The 20,232-nt window shown below is 38.2% G+C and overlaps 2 protein-coding genes across 3 annotated transcripts in view; both read right to left on the bottom strand.

Moving 5' to 3' along the window:
• LOC306865996 (clathrin heavy chain 1-like) overlaps nt 1-3,375 on the bottom strand; it is a 34,615-nt gene extending 31,240 nt beyond the window's left edge. Inside the window, exon 1 of the mRNA XM_079410928.1 lies at nt 2,868-3,375. Within this exon, the coding sequence (XP_079267054.1) occupies nt 2,868-2,909 (42 nt within the window). The 5' untranslated portion in view covers nt 2,910-3,375. The remainder of the gene's footprint in view (nt 1-2,867) is intronic.
• A 1,220-nt stretch (nt 3,376-4,595) lies between these two features.
• On the bottom strand, nt 4,596-8,977 carry LOC306865995 (protein BTG3-like). Of its 2 annotated transcripts, none has more exons than XM_079410925.1 (5): nt 8,877-8,977; nt 7,291-7,497; nt 7,025-7,162; nt 6,728-6,929; nt 4,596-5,257 (listed from the first exon to the last, which is right to left on the bottom strand). In XM_079410925.1, the coding sequence occupies exons 2-5, from the start codon at nt 7,461-7,463 to the stop codon at nt 5,069-5,071; spliced, it is 702 nt and encodes a 233-aa protein (XP_079267051.1). In that variant the 5' UTR covers nt 7,464-7,497; nt 8,877-8,977; the 3' UTR covers nt 4,596-5,068. The 2 variants fall into 2 exon arrangements, with proteins under 2 accessions (XP_079267051.1, XP_079267052.1); XM_079410926.1 differs by having other exon boundaries at nt 7,025-7,216; nt 8,877-8,952.
• Between the last annotated feature and the right edge of the window lie 11,255 nt (nt 8,978-20,232).

Raw genomic sequence — 20,232 nt, 5'->3', positions numbered from 1 at the left:
GCTTTCACAAATCTGGGCAAGTGTGAGAAACGTTTAATACTTGAAGCGTCAAGTGCTTCTCTGAGTCTGAGCACATAAATTCAGCACGTTGTTTAAATTCATGACTTTTTAAAGCTGTCAGCGCATTCTTTTCTCCAACCTCCTGTGCTCGTTTAACCCTTTTCCTCCACCGTCCAGGGAAAAATGGCACCTTGCTCAGCACAAAACCCTGATAGCAGAAGGCTCGGGGAAGGATACACAATATGCTGAGGCTTGCACCACACTGCCACTGTCCTCCATAACAGGAAGCCGGGACCCATTGTGTAGAAAGCTAAATCAACATGTTAAAAGCTGTGACCATATGACCAGGTGACATGTGACCAGCAGGTTCAGTATGCACAGCAGAGCGGGAAAAGGAAAACGCATAGATTGCTCTCTGCAATGAAATCCAAGTTCATTCAGTGCTGAGCAGTTCAAAATGGATAATGGATCTCCATCCACACGAGGTAGTCATGTGTGATCAGCAGGGTAGAGTTCAAAGATCAAATGCATTCGCAGGGCTTCAAGGTAACGTATTAAACAGCATCACATAAAACACACGAAACCCATCTGCAGATCATCTGACTTGCCCCTGTATCATGCATATGTTACTCTTAAAACCAAAGAGTAATTTACTTAAGTGATTGGCATTGAAATCAACAGACTACAGGTTATTAGAAACAACTAACTTGCTGCACTTGTGTGGATAAATTATGTGCAGCCAGCATCCAAACATGAATATATCACATTGCCTGGTTTTTACAGTTTGCATTGCTTAGGTAAGGCAATTGCAAACTGAAAACATCTTACATATAGGCCTGCTGCACCTGTATACATAAAATCATCTAGTAAGGTATAACAAACTATAAATGATGTATACAGAGGGCAGGTATGGTGGTTAGACACCAGTTTTATAAACATACCTATCGTTATACTATTCATTTTGTCACAGAGGTTTCAGTAAACCAAAATAAAGCAGCACTACAATGTGAATCGGACAACTTGAGCAAGTTTTGTTTTAATGATACGGTCTTCCTTGTGCCATTTACAGCATTCTGCCACTGACTACTATTGTACCCTGACCATTAGCTGGCACTTCACTGGAAAAGTGCTGTGCTACATTTGCATTTCATTAAGTTAAAATACCACCAGAGGGCTTCAGGCTCGTTTTGGTCCATTATGCTCTTTACATTTGCACTATTCTAGGATCAGTATCCCAAAATCTGACAAACTTGGACAGGATACAAGTGCATTTGACATGCTCAAACTAAAAACATATAACACTCATTTCCACACATAATATGGTAACTGAACGTTTAGTACAAAAAGATATACACCATAATGTACATCCACAGACAGTCTGCACACTTTCTCAATCTAGAAAGCTCTAATTTGGCTGCAGTGTTATTTTAGTATTATTTATAAACTTTTATAGTATTTATTAATATTTTGAATTAGCTTTTTTAGTTTTCATGTGCTGTTGTTTTTAATATTTCTATTCTATATATTTCTATTCTTTTCTATTTTCATTTTAAGATATTAATTTCTAGGCTGATTTCAATTGTTTCAGCTTTACATCAGACAACAAAAACTATTTTAATAGTTTTAGTTTTATGTAACAATAACATCAACAACACTGATTGGCTTACTTAAAACTTATAAGAAAATGCTCAATCAAACAGCCTGAAAACAAAGTCCTAATTGGTATCAGTTTGATACTACAAGTGTATTGAAATGAGTGAATAATATAGCAAAGTTTGCAACTTTTTTGACATCTAATCATGCCTAAATGTGTGGTTTCTGTACAAAAAAAAAGTAAGCTCTGATGTGGACAAGTGGTAACTTACGACGCAAAACTATGACAAATGACAAACACAGACCACTGCAGGCCTGAAACTGTGTATATATGATGTTCAACAACAGCTAATTGATCGAGCACAAGGGCTGTTCGTCATAATATGACCTATGTCAAGGACACAGAAGCAACAATACACTAAAAAAAATACAAAAATGCACTCAAAATGTTCATGATTACTTTAAAGACAAAATGCATTACACGTATAACTGGTGATTAAAATGAGTTGCACCCAAAAGGCCTTTAAGCTGAATGAGAGCTTCAATTGATATAGACAAAGAAGTGACAGCAAGCAAGATATGAGTTCAGTGGAAATAATAATAATAAAATAAAACTGCAGAGGCATCATGGGACCATACACATGTCTATAGGTGGGGCATTTTACACCTGCTACCTGAAGCAGATAATCTCGACACCTCAATCACAAATCTGTGGGAATAAGGAATAAAACAAGACTGAATCCCTTCAGTCCTAAACAGTGATTCATTTCAAGCAATAAGAGTCTATTTATTCAAGTTTTCCTCTGCAAGTGATTTTATACACAAGGACACAACCAGAGGCAAAGACAGTTGAATCATTTTGATAAGCCCTGTGACAGCAAATCTCAATATATTCTAGAAACAATCAATTTAATTTTTCAGCCATAAATCTTTTTCAAGCTACATTATAGTTTCAGTGCACTGCATTTACATCCATACAGATATACATAACTTAAGCGACCGTCTAAAAGATTGAAGAATTATGCTCATAAATCCGTCTGGGAAGGCAACTCACGGGGTTTTATTTGCGACACAAGCAGAATATTTATTATTAGCTGGTTAACACCGACAGTAGCTAAGCTAACTGCCCTGCTGCTACTACAGCTGCTGAGCGGAGGTCATATTCACCGGGGAATGGCTTACTACAATTGCTTATTTAAAAACACACAGACCTTTTCACTATAAACTCATAATAAAATAAATAAGACCCTCATTTGAAGATGTTTAGTCCTTACCTGCAGGTGCTCCTGGAATCTGATGGGCAGGATTTGAGCCATGATGATGGTGGTTCCTCTTTGCTTTCCTCTCTAATTCCTGCCTAATCTAAACTACTCCAGAGCCGGGAATGAATGGAGGTGGTCTTGTGTTTTTTGGGGGGACAGATGAACCGGGAATGTGTTAGGTTACTCTAGTCGCCCGCTGAATGTAAATGAGGCGCTTCAACCGCCGCTGAGAGGAACTCGCGAAAGCTGCAATGGCGGCGGAATCCGTCCCCGGTGGAGAAACGCACCGGAAAGAGACGTAGACCTCAATGGAGGCGGAGGGATACGTGTTCTGTGTGGAAGAGGGATTTTAGTTTGTTTCACAACAACATTTTAGTACTTAGATGCAAAAATACACAGAAATATGTCGCGAATGTGTTATGAGTATATTTGGTTAAGTCTGAGCGAAAAGGCTGACGGTACTAGTTCTTTACGAATCGCCCTTTGCTTTTTGCCACATCACTCGTCCTCGTGAATTGACGTCAGTTCCGATATTATTTCTCATGTTTTATTTGTATATTACAGGCAGGGGCGTGTCTAGGCCTTCGTCAGTACTTGTCTTGATTGTCTGTTGATAGGAAGTGCAATACAGAGTACAGGTGTTGAGTTTAAATCAGATCTTCAGAGGATACATTTGCAGGTTTGGTTTCATTTTAATGTAATTAAATCGCTATTTGTGTTCAAAGTATGCCATGTTTTTTACTCACACTGAAAACGCGCTCCGAACGATTCAGAGCTGTCCGACTCATGCGAATTGATTCGCGATTCATTTCTGACCGATTTGCTGATTCGTTTGACTAGTTCATAGAAAAGAGCCGACTCAAATGAATGATTCATGTGTAAATCATGTCTGTTTTATTTACTTGACTGTCAAGATTTTATTTATTTGTAATATGTGCATGTTTTTGCAAGCTTAATCATATAAAAACAGCATGCTGTCTATTTAGGTCAAATACATCAGTTGAATAAATTAATTGACATTTATGTGTAATGTATATAAAATTCCGCCTATTCCAGATCACCCACAATCTACCATGAATTTACCTTGATTTCATTAGAATAGTGCAGCTGTAACCAGCACAAGCACTAATTCATTCATTTTGTGTAATTCCAGAAAGGGGGTTAATGCAATTAGTGCTGTGCAATATGAAATATAATTGATATTATGATTATGAAACAAAAAATACTGTTGAACAGTGCACTAACAACAACCTGTTTTCCAAGCACATGGCGCATATTTGATGCACAAAAGTAAAGTAGTAAAGTCTAACAGACAAGGGTGTGAAAAAAAGCGAAGTGAATTTGTTAGGCAATTCCTCTCGAGGCTGTAATGGTGGGGTTGATAGCCATGATTTGTAGGCATTTCCTCTTAAACTTGGTCAGAGTTTGAGAACAGTTTGCTTTGCTCAGAGAAAGGTGTGGCAAGCATAGTGAACTTGTTGAACTGACTCGTAAAGAAACATCTGTACTACAGTTGTGTTGTGTCCATATAAAACGTCCAAATACCACAAAATAACCGCTTGAGAATGAGCTAAATAAAACTACTATAAAAAGAGCACTGCAGTTCTATACCATTTAGAAAACAAGTATTGTACACTAAGACCTTGTTGGCTGTGTCCTAATTTAAAGTGCGCAGTTAAGTGAAATATTATGTCGTACTGCCACCTAGTGTTGTTCTAACAAAACTACAAACACCTCGTAATCAAAGATTGCATATTCTTGAAAATGTTTTTTAATGTTATCCATAATTTAAGTGGTCTATGCAATACATAATACTTTACTGTGAATAAATAAAACATTTGGTCACTGAAACGATGACAAAAACATGATGTAAAGTGTTATCAAATGATCCCATATAACATAAATACAACACATTTCCATTACCATAAAAATTGAAATATTACTAATCCAATATGTACGAAGTTTACCTTATACACGTTCTATTACAAATACTCTAAAGTGCAAACAGTTACTGTTATCATTCTTTAAAAAAATTGACCAGTCACAAATTCAAAAAACTGACAGCAGAACTACAAAAATACATTTTTAAAAAATTGGTCAGTCATCTTAGTGGTAACTTCAAAAAACACTTTCCAATGGAACACCCGTCACATTGACACCAATGAACTTTCATTCTGTAGTAACAGTGGTCACTGAAGCTGATGTACTAGGTTTCAAGTGCTGCCCCAGTAGCCATGCTTGCTGCGGTACCCCTGCTGGACCCAGCTGTGCGGTTTAAAGGAATGGTTGGGTCTGCAAGGGGGGCGGATCATGTAGTGTGGCCGCTGAGGGTAATGCCCTTTCCCGGGGCTGAACTTCTTCCTTGGTACAGGATGCCATACCGGGGCACTGGCATATACAAGCTGTATTAATACAAAAAAAGATGACAGCAGATGTAGTTAGAAACAAATGTACACTCAAAATATTATTTTTCATGCCATATCCATTATACTCATTGCATAAAAACTAATATTCACATGAAAGTTAAAGAAAGTGTGCTCAACCAGCTGAAGGAGGTGCAACCAAAAATCAAAGGTCTATCTTGCTTGAAGCAAAGGTGCATCACTCGCTTTAAAAGACTCAAAGGCCTTGAGGATAGCCAAAATGTTACACACAGTATTTATTGGTAAATTACAGTTAAGAGACCATGTGCAAACAGGATCTATTCAACAATACCAATAAATCAGTAGCACTGCTGCTTTTAATTATTTTTCCTGTATAAACATGCGCTAGACAAACGTCCAACTCAAGACCTGCCTTTTTTCCCCTTTCACCAGCACTGCAGCTGTGCATTAAAGTAACTGTGGTACTGTTAGTATCTATAATGTATCTAGTGCAAAAACACATTGTGTGTAATCATCCCATAATAACCCCCATGTCTGTTACTCAGAAGTTTAAAAAAATGTTATTAGATTGGACAGATTTGGATAAAGATGGTGCAGCTTTTAAAGGTAATTTCCAGTGACTGACATCAGAGATTGTGAATGAGTTTGGGTGCTGATGTGTGAATGGTATCTTAGTGGAAAAAAGAAGCAATGTTGTTGCTTGTGTGAAAAGCACATTTGTGTATTTGCATGCTGGTAATTTAACAGTAATTTCCAAGAATTAAAAGGGCTATTAATTATACATTTCTTACAACTTTAAATATTTGATAGAAATAAATAAAATCTACATTTTCCCAGGTGAAGCCTTTTTAAACATCTAATGACGACACTTCTGAATAAAACTGTTGCCTAGTAACATTAAAAGGATAATCCAAGGATTAAGATAAGGTTATAAATATGGTTAATATTGTTTTAGTAAACAGACCTACACTATTGTTCAGATCATGAGGTAAGTAAGACTTGTATGAAGAAATTAAAAATTGTATTCAGTAGGGATGGATTAAATTGTTTAAAAGTGACACTGAAAGGTATTTATGATGTTACAAAAAATTATATTTCAAATAAATGCGGTTGCTTTGAACTTTATTTAAAATCCTGAAAGAAAAAAACCCATTACAGTTTCCACTAAAATATTAAGCAGCACATACATTTTCAACGAATCAATTTATTTAATTGTTTTGCTTGAGCACCAAATCAGCATATTAGAATGATTTCTGAAAAATCATGTGACACTGAAGACTGCAGCTTGTCATCACAGGAATAAATTACATTACTAAATTGATTAAAATAGAAAACTGTTATTTTAAACTATAATACATCACAATATTATGTTTTGTTTACTGTATTTTTGATCAAATCAATGTCACTTTGTAAGCAGAAGAGACTTGCAAAAACAAAAAAGCAACAACTTTTGAACAGTGTACCTATGGCAAACAAGGCATTTTGTACCTGGTATGGAGTGTGGTTGTGGAGAGGTGGGGTGTACTGGACCTCTCTACAGCTGGTGTCCTCATCCGAGGAGGATCCGGAGTGGTAATCTGATGTGACCCTCTCCACAGCACTTGTCACTTTCTTTGTCACATCCTCTTTATCATCATCGTCATCACTTGATAAGGTGGCTACAGTGAAACCATGATTCCTCTCGCCATACCTGTGGCCAATTCAGATGTAAAGACATGTAAAAAAAAAAACAGCAGAGCACTTCTAAACAACTAGAAGCACATCTGCTTTATTTCATGAACTTACCTACAGCACACCTCTCCAGGGTCGACCCACAGTGTGAGCTCCTTAGGCAGACCGAGGTCCTTGTACTGCACTCCACTCTCAGCACATGCTCTGAGCAATTCAGCATCCTCTTTATGAAAGCGGTTCACTCTGATGCACCTGCACAGGATACATTTATAGCTCATTTTAACATGACACATCTGTTCTGACTATCTGTGAACACAAGGAACATGAAATCTTTGTCATTAGGATGTCAATGAACAGTACCGCTTGTCGGTGCGTTGTACCTGAATGCTTGGCCCTTGCTGGGGTTGTCTGGATACCAATGACCCTTGTACTTCTCCTGTAATGCTACCGTTAACCGCTCCACAAACAGGTCCACCTTTTCTGCATCCAACTTCTCAGCCTTCTTTATCAATCGCTTCAGGAAAAATACCACCGCTGCTATTTCCTTCTTCATCGTTAGCTGTTAAGCTGAAATTCAGGTCCAACTTCTGTGAATACAGAGACTTTCATGAGTACAAATACCAAAGACACCCTGTGATATTAACTCTTTCCTATGAATATAAGTTTGTAAACAAAACATGATTTATAATTTAAGAAATGTGGTCATAAACAATGAAACTGTGTAATTTAAATACGTTTTTTTTTTTTTTTTTTTTTAAGGATTTTTAAAAAATAAAGACAATTATGTGGCAAAAGATTTCTATTTCAAATAAATGTTCAAAGGATCCTGAAAAAATCCACACATTCCAAGAACATTAAGCTAAAAAACTGTTTTCAACATTATAATACCAAGAAATGTTTGAACATTAAATCAGCATATGAGAATGATTTGTGAAGGATCATGTGACACTGTTCAGTCTGAAAGTTCAGATTTACCTTCACAGGAATACATTTTAAATTGTAATATTACTGTTTATACTGTACTTTTGGTCAAACAAATGCAGCCTTGATGAGCAAAGACCGAGCTCAAACATTTTAGCATAAATGCAAATTGTTTATTAATTTCTTAAATCATGCATTAAATAAAAGCGAATCAATACATGAATTGATTTTATTGCTGCTACTACTATAAATAAGAATACATAATTAAATATAGAAGATCCTGCTTCATACTTCTTTTTGAAGTTCAGAACAGGTTTCATTCTAAACAATCAAAACATAATGTACCAGAAACATAAGCTCCTTACATCTCATCTCTATGGATACTTCATCTAGTGTGCACTACATCAAGTGATCAACACAAAGCTGGGCGGTCAGAACAGCAGGATGGCGCGCTAAATACATCACGACCGTTTGAAACACAAGATCATAACAGAAACGGCCAGTAGCAATCTATGGACCTTAACGGCACTAGTATATATATAAAAATTATTTTAATAATAAATTACATTTTGAAATTCTGCGTTGTAGTTCAACCTAACGTTACCACATATTATCTAGGGCACTCGCAGATAAAAATGGTAAAGAATTACCATTTTGTTCACTCGTTTATTTTTTAAACGGATTGATGATTAACGTTATTTTTATTTGTGCAACAGTTTTGGCCAGTTAACGTTAGCCACACAGGAAAAATTCAGTTGCCCAACTAAACTTACGACGGCCTTGTTTAAACGTCTTATATTAAAGCTACAGTCAATACTTACATTTCCACGTATTTCGCTTCAAGAAATATTAAAATAAATTCTGAAATTAGCTAACGTTAACTGTAGCCTAGCCGAAGTTAACGCGGCCTCGATTCCATTTACGGTTGGCTTTTCTGACCGTTTCCTTTACAACCATTAGTTATACTTAATTTAATATTTGGAGCTTATACACATATATTAGTTACGAGTGAGCTTGCTACATCCCTACAAACAGATATACTGACCGTGTTTTCCTTTCATCCACATGTGGACAACTCCTGCTGCCTAGCGCTCAAGACGCTTTCAAGATCCGCTCCGCGCGAATACGGGTGACGTGACTTTGTCTAGTGCGCATGCTCAAAGGAACTGATTCAGGAGTCGATTCTTTTGACTCATGAAGAGAAAGATTCATTGTAGTTGGTAGAGGCAGACATAGATAAAAACTAAATTGATACAGTAAAATAAAAAACATTTATTATGTCTAAGGATAGAAGAGCACGCATATAAATAAATACAGGACGGAAGTGTTTTACCAAATTAAATAACAATTAATCAAAATAAGCATACCGCTCCGAATTCAGTAAACGTGAAGTATAAGGGTAATGGGCCCGTGTGGTAATTTAGGGAGAATTATTTTTGTTTTAGTTTTTTCTGGAAAAATAATGATAAAGTAAAGTTTGGGGTGCAATGGACTGTGGCGTTTCTATAAATTGGACAATGGCGCCCTCGAGCTTGAAAAGTGGTGTATTGCAGGCAAAGCTGTTACCCAGAAACCTGCTTGGTGAATTGTGACCATGTACTACAAAGCCAGTCAATTTCCATTGATGTATGGTTTGTTAGGACAATATTTGGCCGAGATACAACTGTTTGAAAATCTGGAATCTGAGGGTGCAAAAAAATCTAAATATTGAGAAAATTGCCTTTAAAGTTGTCCAAATGAAGTTCATAGTAATGCATATTAATAATCAAAAATTAAGTTTTTATATTTTTACAGTAGGAAATTTACAATATCTTCATGGAACATGATCTATTCTTAATATCCTAATGATTTTTGGCATGAAAGAAAAATCTGTAATTTTGACCCATGCAATGTATTGTCGGCTATTGCTACAAATATACCTGTGCTACTTATGACTACTTTTGTGTTCCAGAGACACAACTGATAAGCTGGTGGATTTATTATAGTGTCTGTGTTGTGAAAATTTGACCTATCCACTCAGAATGACTAATCCTACCTTTAATTTAATCATGAACAAAACACCTTGTCAGCAGGAAATATTTATCAGTACATACACAACAGTTATAATAAAAGTGCTGAACTGAGGTGGCACATCTTGTCAACAGGAAATACCTATCAAGATGTAGCTACTCCCACTCTAATAAATGTGTTAAAAACGTGGGTAGCACTTCACACACACCATCACAATGATGAACTAATATCACAACCTGGATTGCATGGGACACACTAAAACTGAAAACACCTGACAGTATGTTCTGAATTAGTATGATTCATGATTACACGTATCAAGAGGAACGTTGATGAATAACAAAAATATATTTAAATTTATTATTGTTTTTTGTATACAAATGTGAAGCTTATTATTTAAATGGCTCTGTGTCCACTCCACATATCAGTAGGTGGCGTAAATACATTAGCTATATTTCTTGGAAGATGGGCAAAAGAAAGTGAAGGTATTTAGGCAGGCTAAATTAAGTAATATCACTGAGAACAATTGCTAAAACCTTCAAAACAAAATCAGACAAAAAGGCCAGTTAAAGAAAACCCCAATCAGGGTTTGAAACTTAGACATACTTTATTTTTTGAGTTACAAGTCTACATGTCTCACTGGAATAATGTGCTAGAATAACTGGCGGTGACAGTTGCTGTATGAAACTGGATGATGATCACTCAGAATTGAATACAAAACCACAGTCTTCAGTTCGGAGCCAGATGTGACACTGACGCTGCTGACAGGCTCTGTAGGGACAACCTTGAAAACAGATTATTGATGCAAAAATAATCTGATCAATGACATTCATATTCATAAAAACACGAGGACGACATTGTGTTGGAGATAGGCTCATATTTTAAATTCAATGGCATACTCACACATTGCTGTGATGATCACAAGGACTGAAGTTATCAGTGCAGAGATGAACAAAGCTATCTGAATATTATAACCTGTAAGTGAGAGTTAATGAATGGTCATTCTGTATTGTAATGTTCCTATACTGAATGAACAGATGTATTTATATAATGTGTAATACCATTAAACCCATCTCTGGTCTCATAACAGTCAGTAGGACTCAGGTGGAGTATTGTTGGTTGGCTCAGGGAAGAGTGGTTTACCCAACATGAGTAGTTCATGCAGTCAGATACATTCAGGTATGAATGGAGGGTGAATGATCCATCTGGGTTGGTTTTGTTATTGCTGTATGTGAGAGAGGCATTCTGAAATTCTCCATTTCTCATCCACAGCTGCTCTAGAGCAGAAGGGTAAAACCCCTCAGAGCTGCAGAGCATCATGGGAAATCCACCCAATGCTCTTATATGAGACACAGACACATTGGGTTGTGCTACAAGAAATATAAAACAGTTATAATAAAATGCTTATTTATCAAGAGTACATATGATGAATGCTTATACCATATATGCACTCAAATTACTTGTCATTGTGATTTCTATTTCATAATAAACTTACCAATCACTTGAACAAATGTTATTTCTTCTCTCAGAAGGACAGAAGGAGGTGGTTTAATCTTGTCACAACACATTTGTAAGTGTCAGTATCATTTATCTGCAGATTTTATACCTCAAAAGACATTTGCACAGTTTCTGGAATCCAGATGAATTTACAGTGATTTCTGCATGGTTTGTTCTTTTTCTTTACTGAGCACAGATTATTATTAGTTTGCAGTTCCACTGTCTCTATTCCTTGATGGACAGCCTGAATTGAGCTGCTGTGAGATGTATGCCCCGCTACAGTTGAAAAAGACAGGACAACAGTTAATAATAATAATAACAACAATATTATTATTATTATGAATAAACTTTATTGAACTGAATTGTTGCATCACACCATGTGTTAAAATGAGTATTCACATAAAAATACTATAGTAATTTATAGTTTTTGAACCATACTATAGTAAAGTGTTTTATACTCTATATATTATAGTATTTACAACACTTTGTTAATGAATGTTACAGCATAGTGAACCGACAAACTGCAATAAATACTGTAGTATACTTGAGTTTTTACTACAGTAAACCGTAGTGTATCATAGTAGCCTATAATATACCCTATAGTTAGAAAGTACAAAAAAGTAATTTGTTTATATTACTATAGTTGTTATATTATCACAGCAGCTATAGAATTACTACAACAAATTAATTCAAGTACTTTACTATAGTATGGTTCAAAAACACTATAGTATTTACTATAAATTACTATAGTATTCTTCATATGGGCAGTTATCACAATTCAGTTCATTGATCTAATAAAAAAACTATTAATGAAATACAAAATATATATAATAAATATTTTAATGAAATAAAATTACATTATAACCTGGGGTTCAATATTTGAAATTAATTTTACAGATTAAATACACTCATTACCAAAAAAGAAAGACAGAAGCATGAACTCACTATAACTCACTGAGTTATACTTTGAACAAAAGAGAAATGTTGCGATACATAGGCCTGTTTGTATTACATTACTGGTCCACTATTCCTTTTTAATATACGACTAACTTTACAAAACAGCCAGAAAAGAAAAAGATAGGTTCAGCAGCGGTAGCTATTAGAAACCTCATCGTAGCAGCGTTATTTTTGTAATTTAACTTCAATGTAATACAACAGAAAGTGTAGCTGGTGTCGTAAATGTACATTATATTATCTATTATTCAAAACATTTGACCATAGACTATATGATTGATTCAGAATGAAACATAGCCTAGCAGAGTGCCATGAAATCAGCAGCTATAGGTTTTCAACAAAGTGATATTGCAAGAGATGAGTGTGACTATGGCCCCCAAAGTTAGCCTATTTACCACCAGCAACACAAAACACTCTGCATTATCATAATAGTTTTCCATTGATATAGCCTATTAATAGCCTACTGATCTTGTTTTATGTATTATTTTTACGTATTATGAAAATACCATATTCTCACCTGATCAGGTGTTAGAAATTGCATCCTCTTTTGTGTTACCCTATGGATGTTCTCATTATGGTGCAGTGAAAAAGCGATGTTGCTCTGCATGGTGGTGTAGTTCATGTCAGTCAAATTGGAAACAAGCTCAACCAGCGAAACCAAGGCAGACTGAAATAGTACTCAGTTTATGGTTGAAGCAGAACAAAATAGAGTTGTTTTTAATCTATCACTCTTAGGGTAGCCTATAGTAAAATACTTTTATAACAGTTTTGTTTTGTCGAGGAGCCAGTCACAGCTACTCTTTTCTTTTAGGCCTTCATTGATTAGACTAGTCTAACAGTGTTGCATTGCTCTGTGTGACAATGTCTAAAGAGTGCAACCGCGGGCGGCGGCACAGAATTCGCCACGGGCGGTTCTGGACTGAGGACAATAATGGTGCTGTAGATGGTATGGGGTAGGTTGGGGCTGGGCAGGCGGCTCGGACCGTTGGTGCGGTATGTGGAGGTCCTTGGCGGGAGGTGAGCTGGCGCGACGTGACGTGCTTCAGCGTAGACTGGGCAGCGAGACTGAAAATCTTTCATCTCTTCAACTTCGAAGTTGGATCCATTGAGAAATAAAACAAGGTTGATTAATTCGACCAGGGAAAAACCAAAAACAGGGAGCTCACATCTGATTGTCTCGCTGTCCAGCCCCAGCTGAAAGCACGCACCCAAAGAGGCGTCAGACCAGCTCAGCTGGTGAACAAGCTCAATAAGATCTTCCACATACCGCTCCAGCTTCCGACCAGCCTGCCGCAAACCCCACAGCTTGTCCTCAGCCGTCAGCATTTCAGTTTAGCGCGTGTCTTCTGTTACGTGAGGTAAATCAGGGAAGGATGGCAACGGGGAGTTCAAGAAAACAGGGTTTTTAATAATACAAAAGTATTTAACAACAGCATAACGTAAAGACACGACAATCGGAGACGTTAAACTGAACGCTTATAAAGCAACCGAAAACAAAGGAGTGAACGAGATGATGACAAGACACAGGAGAACGGACTTGGCCTTAATCAACTAATAAGGAACTAATGAGGGAAAACCAGAACAAAACCAAATAAGGGAAAACAGTGACAGATAGAAAAACACTAAACTGAAGTCCAAACTCCTAACAATTTGCTTGTATTTCTCTCCGACAAAACTCCTTTTTAGAACAACATCTTCATGCTCTGACTGTACAGCTGAACTAAGAAAGCGATTAAATGTTCAGGTTATTAAATAAAACTGTCAAAGACTGTACATGTGATACAAATAAAGAATTCATTTTTTAGATAGTTAGTAAGCCAACCCAGGAAAGAAAACTACGATCTGCACACAAGCCATTTTAATGGGTTTTACGTGCTGAAGCTGGCAAGAACACATGTCTTATATTTTGTATGTGTCTTATACTCTGTCAAAAATTAATGGAAGATTAATTACAGTCAATATGTTAATGGAAGGTTAAATAATCATATATGAATTATATATTACATACACAGATTTGGTATCAGGTTACTGAATAAGATAGAACTGGATCTGGATATCTATCAATGTAAAGCCTTTGGTGTTCACTGTGGAGATGAGCGAACTCCGACAGGGCTGCGTGGGACTGGACGATGGTCACCCAACAATGAATATATGTCATACTGCAGATGAGACTGGAGATCAGGCTCAGGTGTGACATTCATTCTTACAGGAGACCTGTGATGTGCTCTTCCTGAATAAACATGAGCATAATGACTTGATCAGAATATTTCTGATTATTATAGCATTGGTTTTAGATTTCACTAACAACATTATTCTGCCATGAAAAACTTTCCAGTGAGTGATAACTTTGGTTACTGAGATTTAAATGGATAAGAAAAAAATACACTGTGTGTTGGAGATCAATTGTTAAACTCACTGGAATGCTCACACACAACCATGATAATCAGTATGGTGAGAATCAGCAGCAGAGAGGTCACCAGAGCTATCCATAAATATTTATCTATAGAAGAAAGTTATTGAGCAGAATTACATAACAAAACTGATTGTGTAACAGAACTATCCCATGAGACATACTATGGTATTTAATGCTGCTATGTACTTTAAATAAAAAATACGTAATACCTCTGTTCCTGTAACAATCAGGGGACATGTGGAGTATTGTTGGTTGGCTCAGGGAAGAGTGGTTTACCCAACATGAGTAGTTCATGCAGTCAGATACATTCAGGTATGAATGGAGGGTGAATGATCCATCTGGGTTGGTTTTGTTAATGCTGTATGTGAGAGAGGCATTCTGAAATTCTCCATTTCTCATCCACAGCTGCTCTAGAGCAGAAGGGTAAAACCCCTCAGAGCTGCACAGGATTGTATGAAATCCACCCAGTGCTCTTATATGTGACACAGACACAACGGGGTGTGCTATATGAAATAGAAGACAGTTATGATCAAATCAAGAGCAAATACTGTAAATGATACACTGTTTTACCATAGATTCACTCAGATCACTTGTCATTGTGATTTCTGTTGCATAATAAACTTACCAATCACTTGAACAAATGTTCTTTCTTCTCTCAGAAGGACAGAAGGAGGTGGTATTAATCTTGTCACAACACATTTGTAAGTGTCAGTATCATTTATCTGTAGATTTGAGATCTCAAATGTCATTTGCACAGTTTCTGGAATCCAAATAAATCTACAGTGCTTTCTACATGGCTGATATATCCATGATTTGTTCCTGTTCATTGCTGAGCACAATGTACTATGAGTTTGCAGTTCCACTATCTCATCACTGTCAGTTGATGGTTTGTAGTTACAGCTGATATTGACCGACATTCCTTGATGAACAGTTTGAACTGAGGTGCCGTTAAATAATGCATGTTCAGCTATAAATACAAAAAAAGACAGGACAGACAATAAATATTCAGTTAAATTTGAAGCCATTTTATTGTCATTGTTGTATTATAGTATGAAGATTTAATTCAGTGATTTTCCAACATATGATTGTAATATGTGCTTAAATTTTGAACAGAATTGCATAATCATTACCTGAAAACAAAGAGAGCAGCATCCACACACATGTGGTCAATGCGTTACACTTTGATAATATCTATTGAGAACAGCAAGATAAGTCAGTGGAAAAGATAGTGATACATTTTGTATTATAGACACTTTGTAGTGGTTTGTTTTGTGATAATGACCAGCTGTATATTATCTCACTGGGTACTTAGTTAAATGTACATTAAATGTTGATTTTAACTGAAATTACTTTATGTTAAACAAAAGAAATCAGAGGATATGAAAAACATGAAACAAGCACAAGTACGAAACTGCTTGCCAAGCCGAGCTCTCAGTTGTTCACTTCAGCGGTTATTTTAAATATACTAAATATATTTAACAATAGACTGACCAATAAGAATCAAGCGTATCAAAACATAAGCTTTCTGTGGTGTGATACAATGAGACAAAATTTCACAGGCATTACTGTATATGCGTCAAAAAACAGCCCAAAACAGGTATTGTACGTGATTATGTCAGAAAGCAAAAGCTGATTCAAGATATTTACCAAATTCAACAAATAATATTTTTGCAGATATTTTTGATCTTATGTAATATGAAAAATTCTCACCATTTCATATTTCAGAACCTGCAGCCTCTTTTGTATTTTGCAGAGCAGAGACCTGATGTGCTAACTCATGATGGTACAAATGAAGAAGTGATGTTGGTTTGAGGTAGCGGCGTAATTTTGGTCAAATCAGATACAATATGATGTAGCACCTATAGATGGTACCTATTTTCTAGATGGAAAGAAAAGCAACTTAAAGAGATGACAATCAAGAGCAATATGTGTTCTCGAGCAGTTGCTATGTGACAAACAACCTACAAAGTTATCTGTTCATCCAGAGCCAATCACAAATGATCTTTTTGCTCATTCTTTCATTCATTGGACCAATATAAAAGAGGTGTTACTCATTGTCTAAGCTACAATAGAGAAGTAACATCATGGCCTGCTGCTGTGACAATCTAAAAGCGCAAGGGACTTCAAATGGTTAAAGCAAATGTCCTCTGTGCCTCATTTGCCTTTAACCTCATTTGTAGAGAATCTTCGTGCACTGAAGAACCGGTGCAGTCTAGTTATTTTAACCACACAGTGTGGGAGGTTGTAAGCACGTGTGATGCAGGGAAGCTGTCATTTAGGTCACATGTGAAAACGGCAATAGGAAATAAAAGCATGAGAGGCACAGGGGAGCATGAGAGGCGACGCTCTGTTTCTGCGCAGCCCTGTGTGAGGAGCTGGTATGCGGACGGGACTGCTCCCGCCCAGCAGCCCCAAGAGTTAGAGAGTGGTGGGGGAGAAACCGCTGAAACGCCTCCGCCTGCTTGCGAGCCTCCTGAAATTTGTTGACGACCGAACTCACAGAGTCGCCAAACAGACCAGAAGGCTGAAGCGGGGCGTCCATGAGGCAGACCCTGTCTTTCTCCTTTATATCTGACAGGGTCAGCCACAAATGCCTCTCCGTCGCCACCATAGCTGCCATGGAGCGGCCGATGGCACGGGCCGACTCCTTGGTGGCGGTTCTCCTAAGCTCTGAAATATCTTCTGGCCTAATATCACCGCCCTCATCTAACTCTCTCAGCAGTTCGGCCTGGTACGCCTGTAACACTGCCATAGTGTGCAGACACGCACCGGCCTGACCTGCTGCCGCATACCCCCTGCCCACTAGGGATGATGTGGTGCGCAGAGGCTTAGTGGGCAAGGTAGGAGCCTTCAGAGCCGACACCCCCGCGGGTGACAGATAGCTCGCGAGCGTCTGTTCGACCCGGGGCATCGCTCTGTACCCGCGAGCGTCCAACTCCCGCACATTACCATAATAATGAGAAGCGGGAATGAACGCGCGGGATGAAAATGGTTTAGCCCACGATCTCGACACCTCGGTGTGGAGATCGGGGAAAAACGGGAGGCTCCTACGCAGAGGTGGCTGCCACGCGCGCAGAAAACGCTCATCGAGTAAATTAGCGCGGCACAGGAACTTTCTCGGGGGGCCAACTGATGTCTAGTTTGGCCACTGCCCGTGTAACCACCTCTAAAAGCTCCTCATACTGGGGCGGAGGCGGCGAACCCTCGTCAACGCTCGCCGTCTCAACCTCCTCGGAGGAAGAGAGACGAAGAGTTGAGTCCTCATCTCGGGAGGAAGGAACTGCTTCCCCGAGAGACGGGACACCAGATCTGGCGGATACGGGAGGAGATAGGGACATGCCCGTCTACACAGACTATGTGTGTCCTCCCCAGTAATAAAGCGAGGGCAAGGACTAGCACACAATCTGAAGCGCGATCCGAAATCGCCCCCTGTTTTGGTCTTGCTTTTTAGCATGTCTTTGCTTCAAATAAGGACAGACAACACTAAATAAGACTCACAAACAGAGAATCGGACTGACAACATACAGAGCGCTTGCTGAATGACAGAAAGCTGACGCGGGCTCGGCGGCATGTGCTTATATACTTCCTGGTCGTGACGTCACCCCGCCCGTAACGCCCTTCTATTGGACTGATGACATAGGATGTTCAGAGCGGAATGACGCTGTAGGCGTTCCCATAGCGTCTTCCAACGCAGCTCGACGTTCCTGGAAGGGAACTGGACATTGTACATTAAATGACTTTCAAACACAACAAGCTCAAACAGAAACATGTTAAAAAATCTATGCCTATTATACACTACACAATTTTCTGTCAACCCTGTCGACCCAACTGTCCAAAATCTGCAGACTGGCTGTAACTTTTGGCAACTGGTGTGTTTGGACTGAAAATTGGGCAAAAATCTGTTCAAAAGTTGTGTAGTGCTTTTTGTGTAATGATGATTGAACACTAAAGAAAAAGCGACAATTAAGCAGACCCATGCTAATATATTTCGGCAAGCAGCATGTATGTGAGTGTTAATATTAAGTTACTTATAATAGTAACTTCTATGTTAGAAGCAATATTGCCAGTTGCTTTGTCCATTATGGCTCCACCAATGAAAATAGTTTGAAAGGAAGCCACAGCAGAAAGAACCACTGAGCATCTCATAACAAAAGCAATGGTATTTCTGGTTTTGAACTGATCAGTTGAGTGAGCATTTCAATAAATTACTCATAAAGAGTCATGTTTCGTTCCTGAATCATTCTGAACAAATCAACTGAACACATAATTTAAAGACTGATTTATAAAAACGGCCACTTTGGTGCTTGTCATATTGATGTAACCTGCAAGACACTCACTGAATCTCTTTTACTAATGCACTTTTGCATCAAATTTTAAGTTGCATTAACATTAACATGGCTGTGTCCTAAATGGCATACTTGAGTAGGTACTCTTTGATTAAGTAATTACTTCGTAATTTCTAAAAGAGTTTGTTCTGCAATCTGGATGCTCTATGTTTGTCATATTGTCATTATCTCATGGTTTACCAGCTTTAGTTTCATTGCGTCACTGCCATGCACAAATCCTCTCCTGTGGCCTCATGGGATAGTAAAGTGTCCATCGTATGCACACTTCAGAATATTCTGGAAGTATTAGGTCATCCGGGTACTTTTTGCCCCCTCTTTCATGAGTATTTCATGAAAAACGGTCACGCAAACTTAAAGACAAAGTTCTTTTGCCAAAGTTCTACCAACATGTGAACTTTGCAACAAGGGGAAACAACATACTGGACTTTGTTTATACAACAGTAAAGAAGCTTACAAGGCTGTACACCGCCCCCACCTCGGGTACTCGGACCACATCAGTCTCAAATCCACAACAATCATACCGGTACCAAAGAAATCACCTGTGTCCTGTCTAAATGACTACCGTCCCATAGCACTGACTCCAATCATGATGAAGTGCTTTGAGAGGTTAGTCATGCACAACATCAAAGAACAAGCCTCCCCAACACACTCGACCCGCTCCAGTTTGCATACCGTCCAAACCGCTCTACGGACGATGCAATTTCCTTCACCCTCCACCTGGCTCTTACCCACCTAGAAAATAAAGACTCCTATGTTAGAATGCTGTTCATTGACTTCAGCTCGGCATTCAACACAATAATCCCACAACAGCTCATAAATAAACTAAACCTGCTGGGCCTTAACAATTCCCTTTGTAATTGGAACCTGGACTTTCTAACTGGAAGACCTCAGTCAGTCCGTGTCGGCCACAACACCTCGAGCACTACCACACTGAGCACAGGTGCCCCACAAGGCTGTGTGCTCAGCCTGCTGCTCTTCACACTGCTGACCCACGACTGCACTGCCAAGTTCAGCTCCAACCACATCAAGTTTGCTGATGACACAACAGTGGTAGGTCTCATCAGCAACAACGATGAAACGCACTACAGAGAGGAAGTGGCACAGCTGGCTGAATGGTGTGGCGCTAACAATCTGTCCCTCAACACTTTACACACACTGCTGCAAAATCACACAATCCCCCAAAA

This window comes from Barbus barbus, assembly GCF_936440315.1.
Source record: "Barbus barbus genome assembly, chromosome: 47".
Classification (NCBI taxonomy): Eukaryota; Metazoa; Chordata; class Actinopteri; order Cypriniformes; family Cyprinidae; genus Barbus; species Barbus barbus.
The sequence above is the reverse complement of the archived record's forward strand: the minus strand, read 5'-3'. Positions and strand labels throughout refer to the sequence as shown.

What these genes read in the sequence shown, in the direction of transcription:
- LOC306865995 (XM_079410925.1), bottom strand. Translation starts at nt 7,463, where the DNA reads ATGAAGAAGGAAATAGCAGCGGTGGTATTTTTCCTGAAGCGATTGATA. An exon ending in CCTGGAGAGGTGTGCTGTAG is followed by an intron (nt 6,930 to 7,024) that starts GTAAGTTCATGA and finishes AATTGGCCACAG; the next exon opens with GTATGGCGAGAGGAATCATG. An exon ending in ACAACCACACTCCATACCAG is followed by an intron (nt 5,258 to 6,727) that starts GTACAAAATGCC and finishes GTATTAATACAG; the next exon opens with CTTGTATATGCCAGTGCCCC.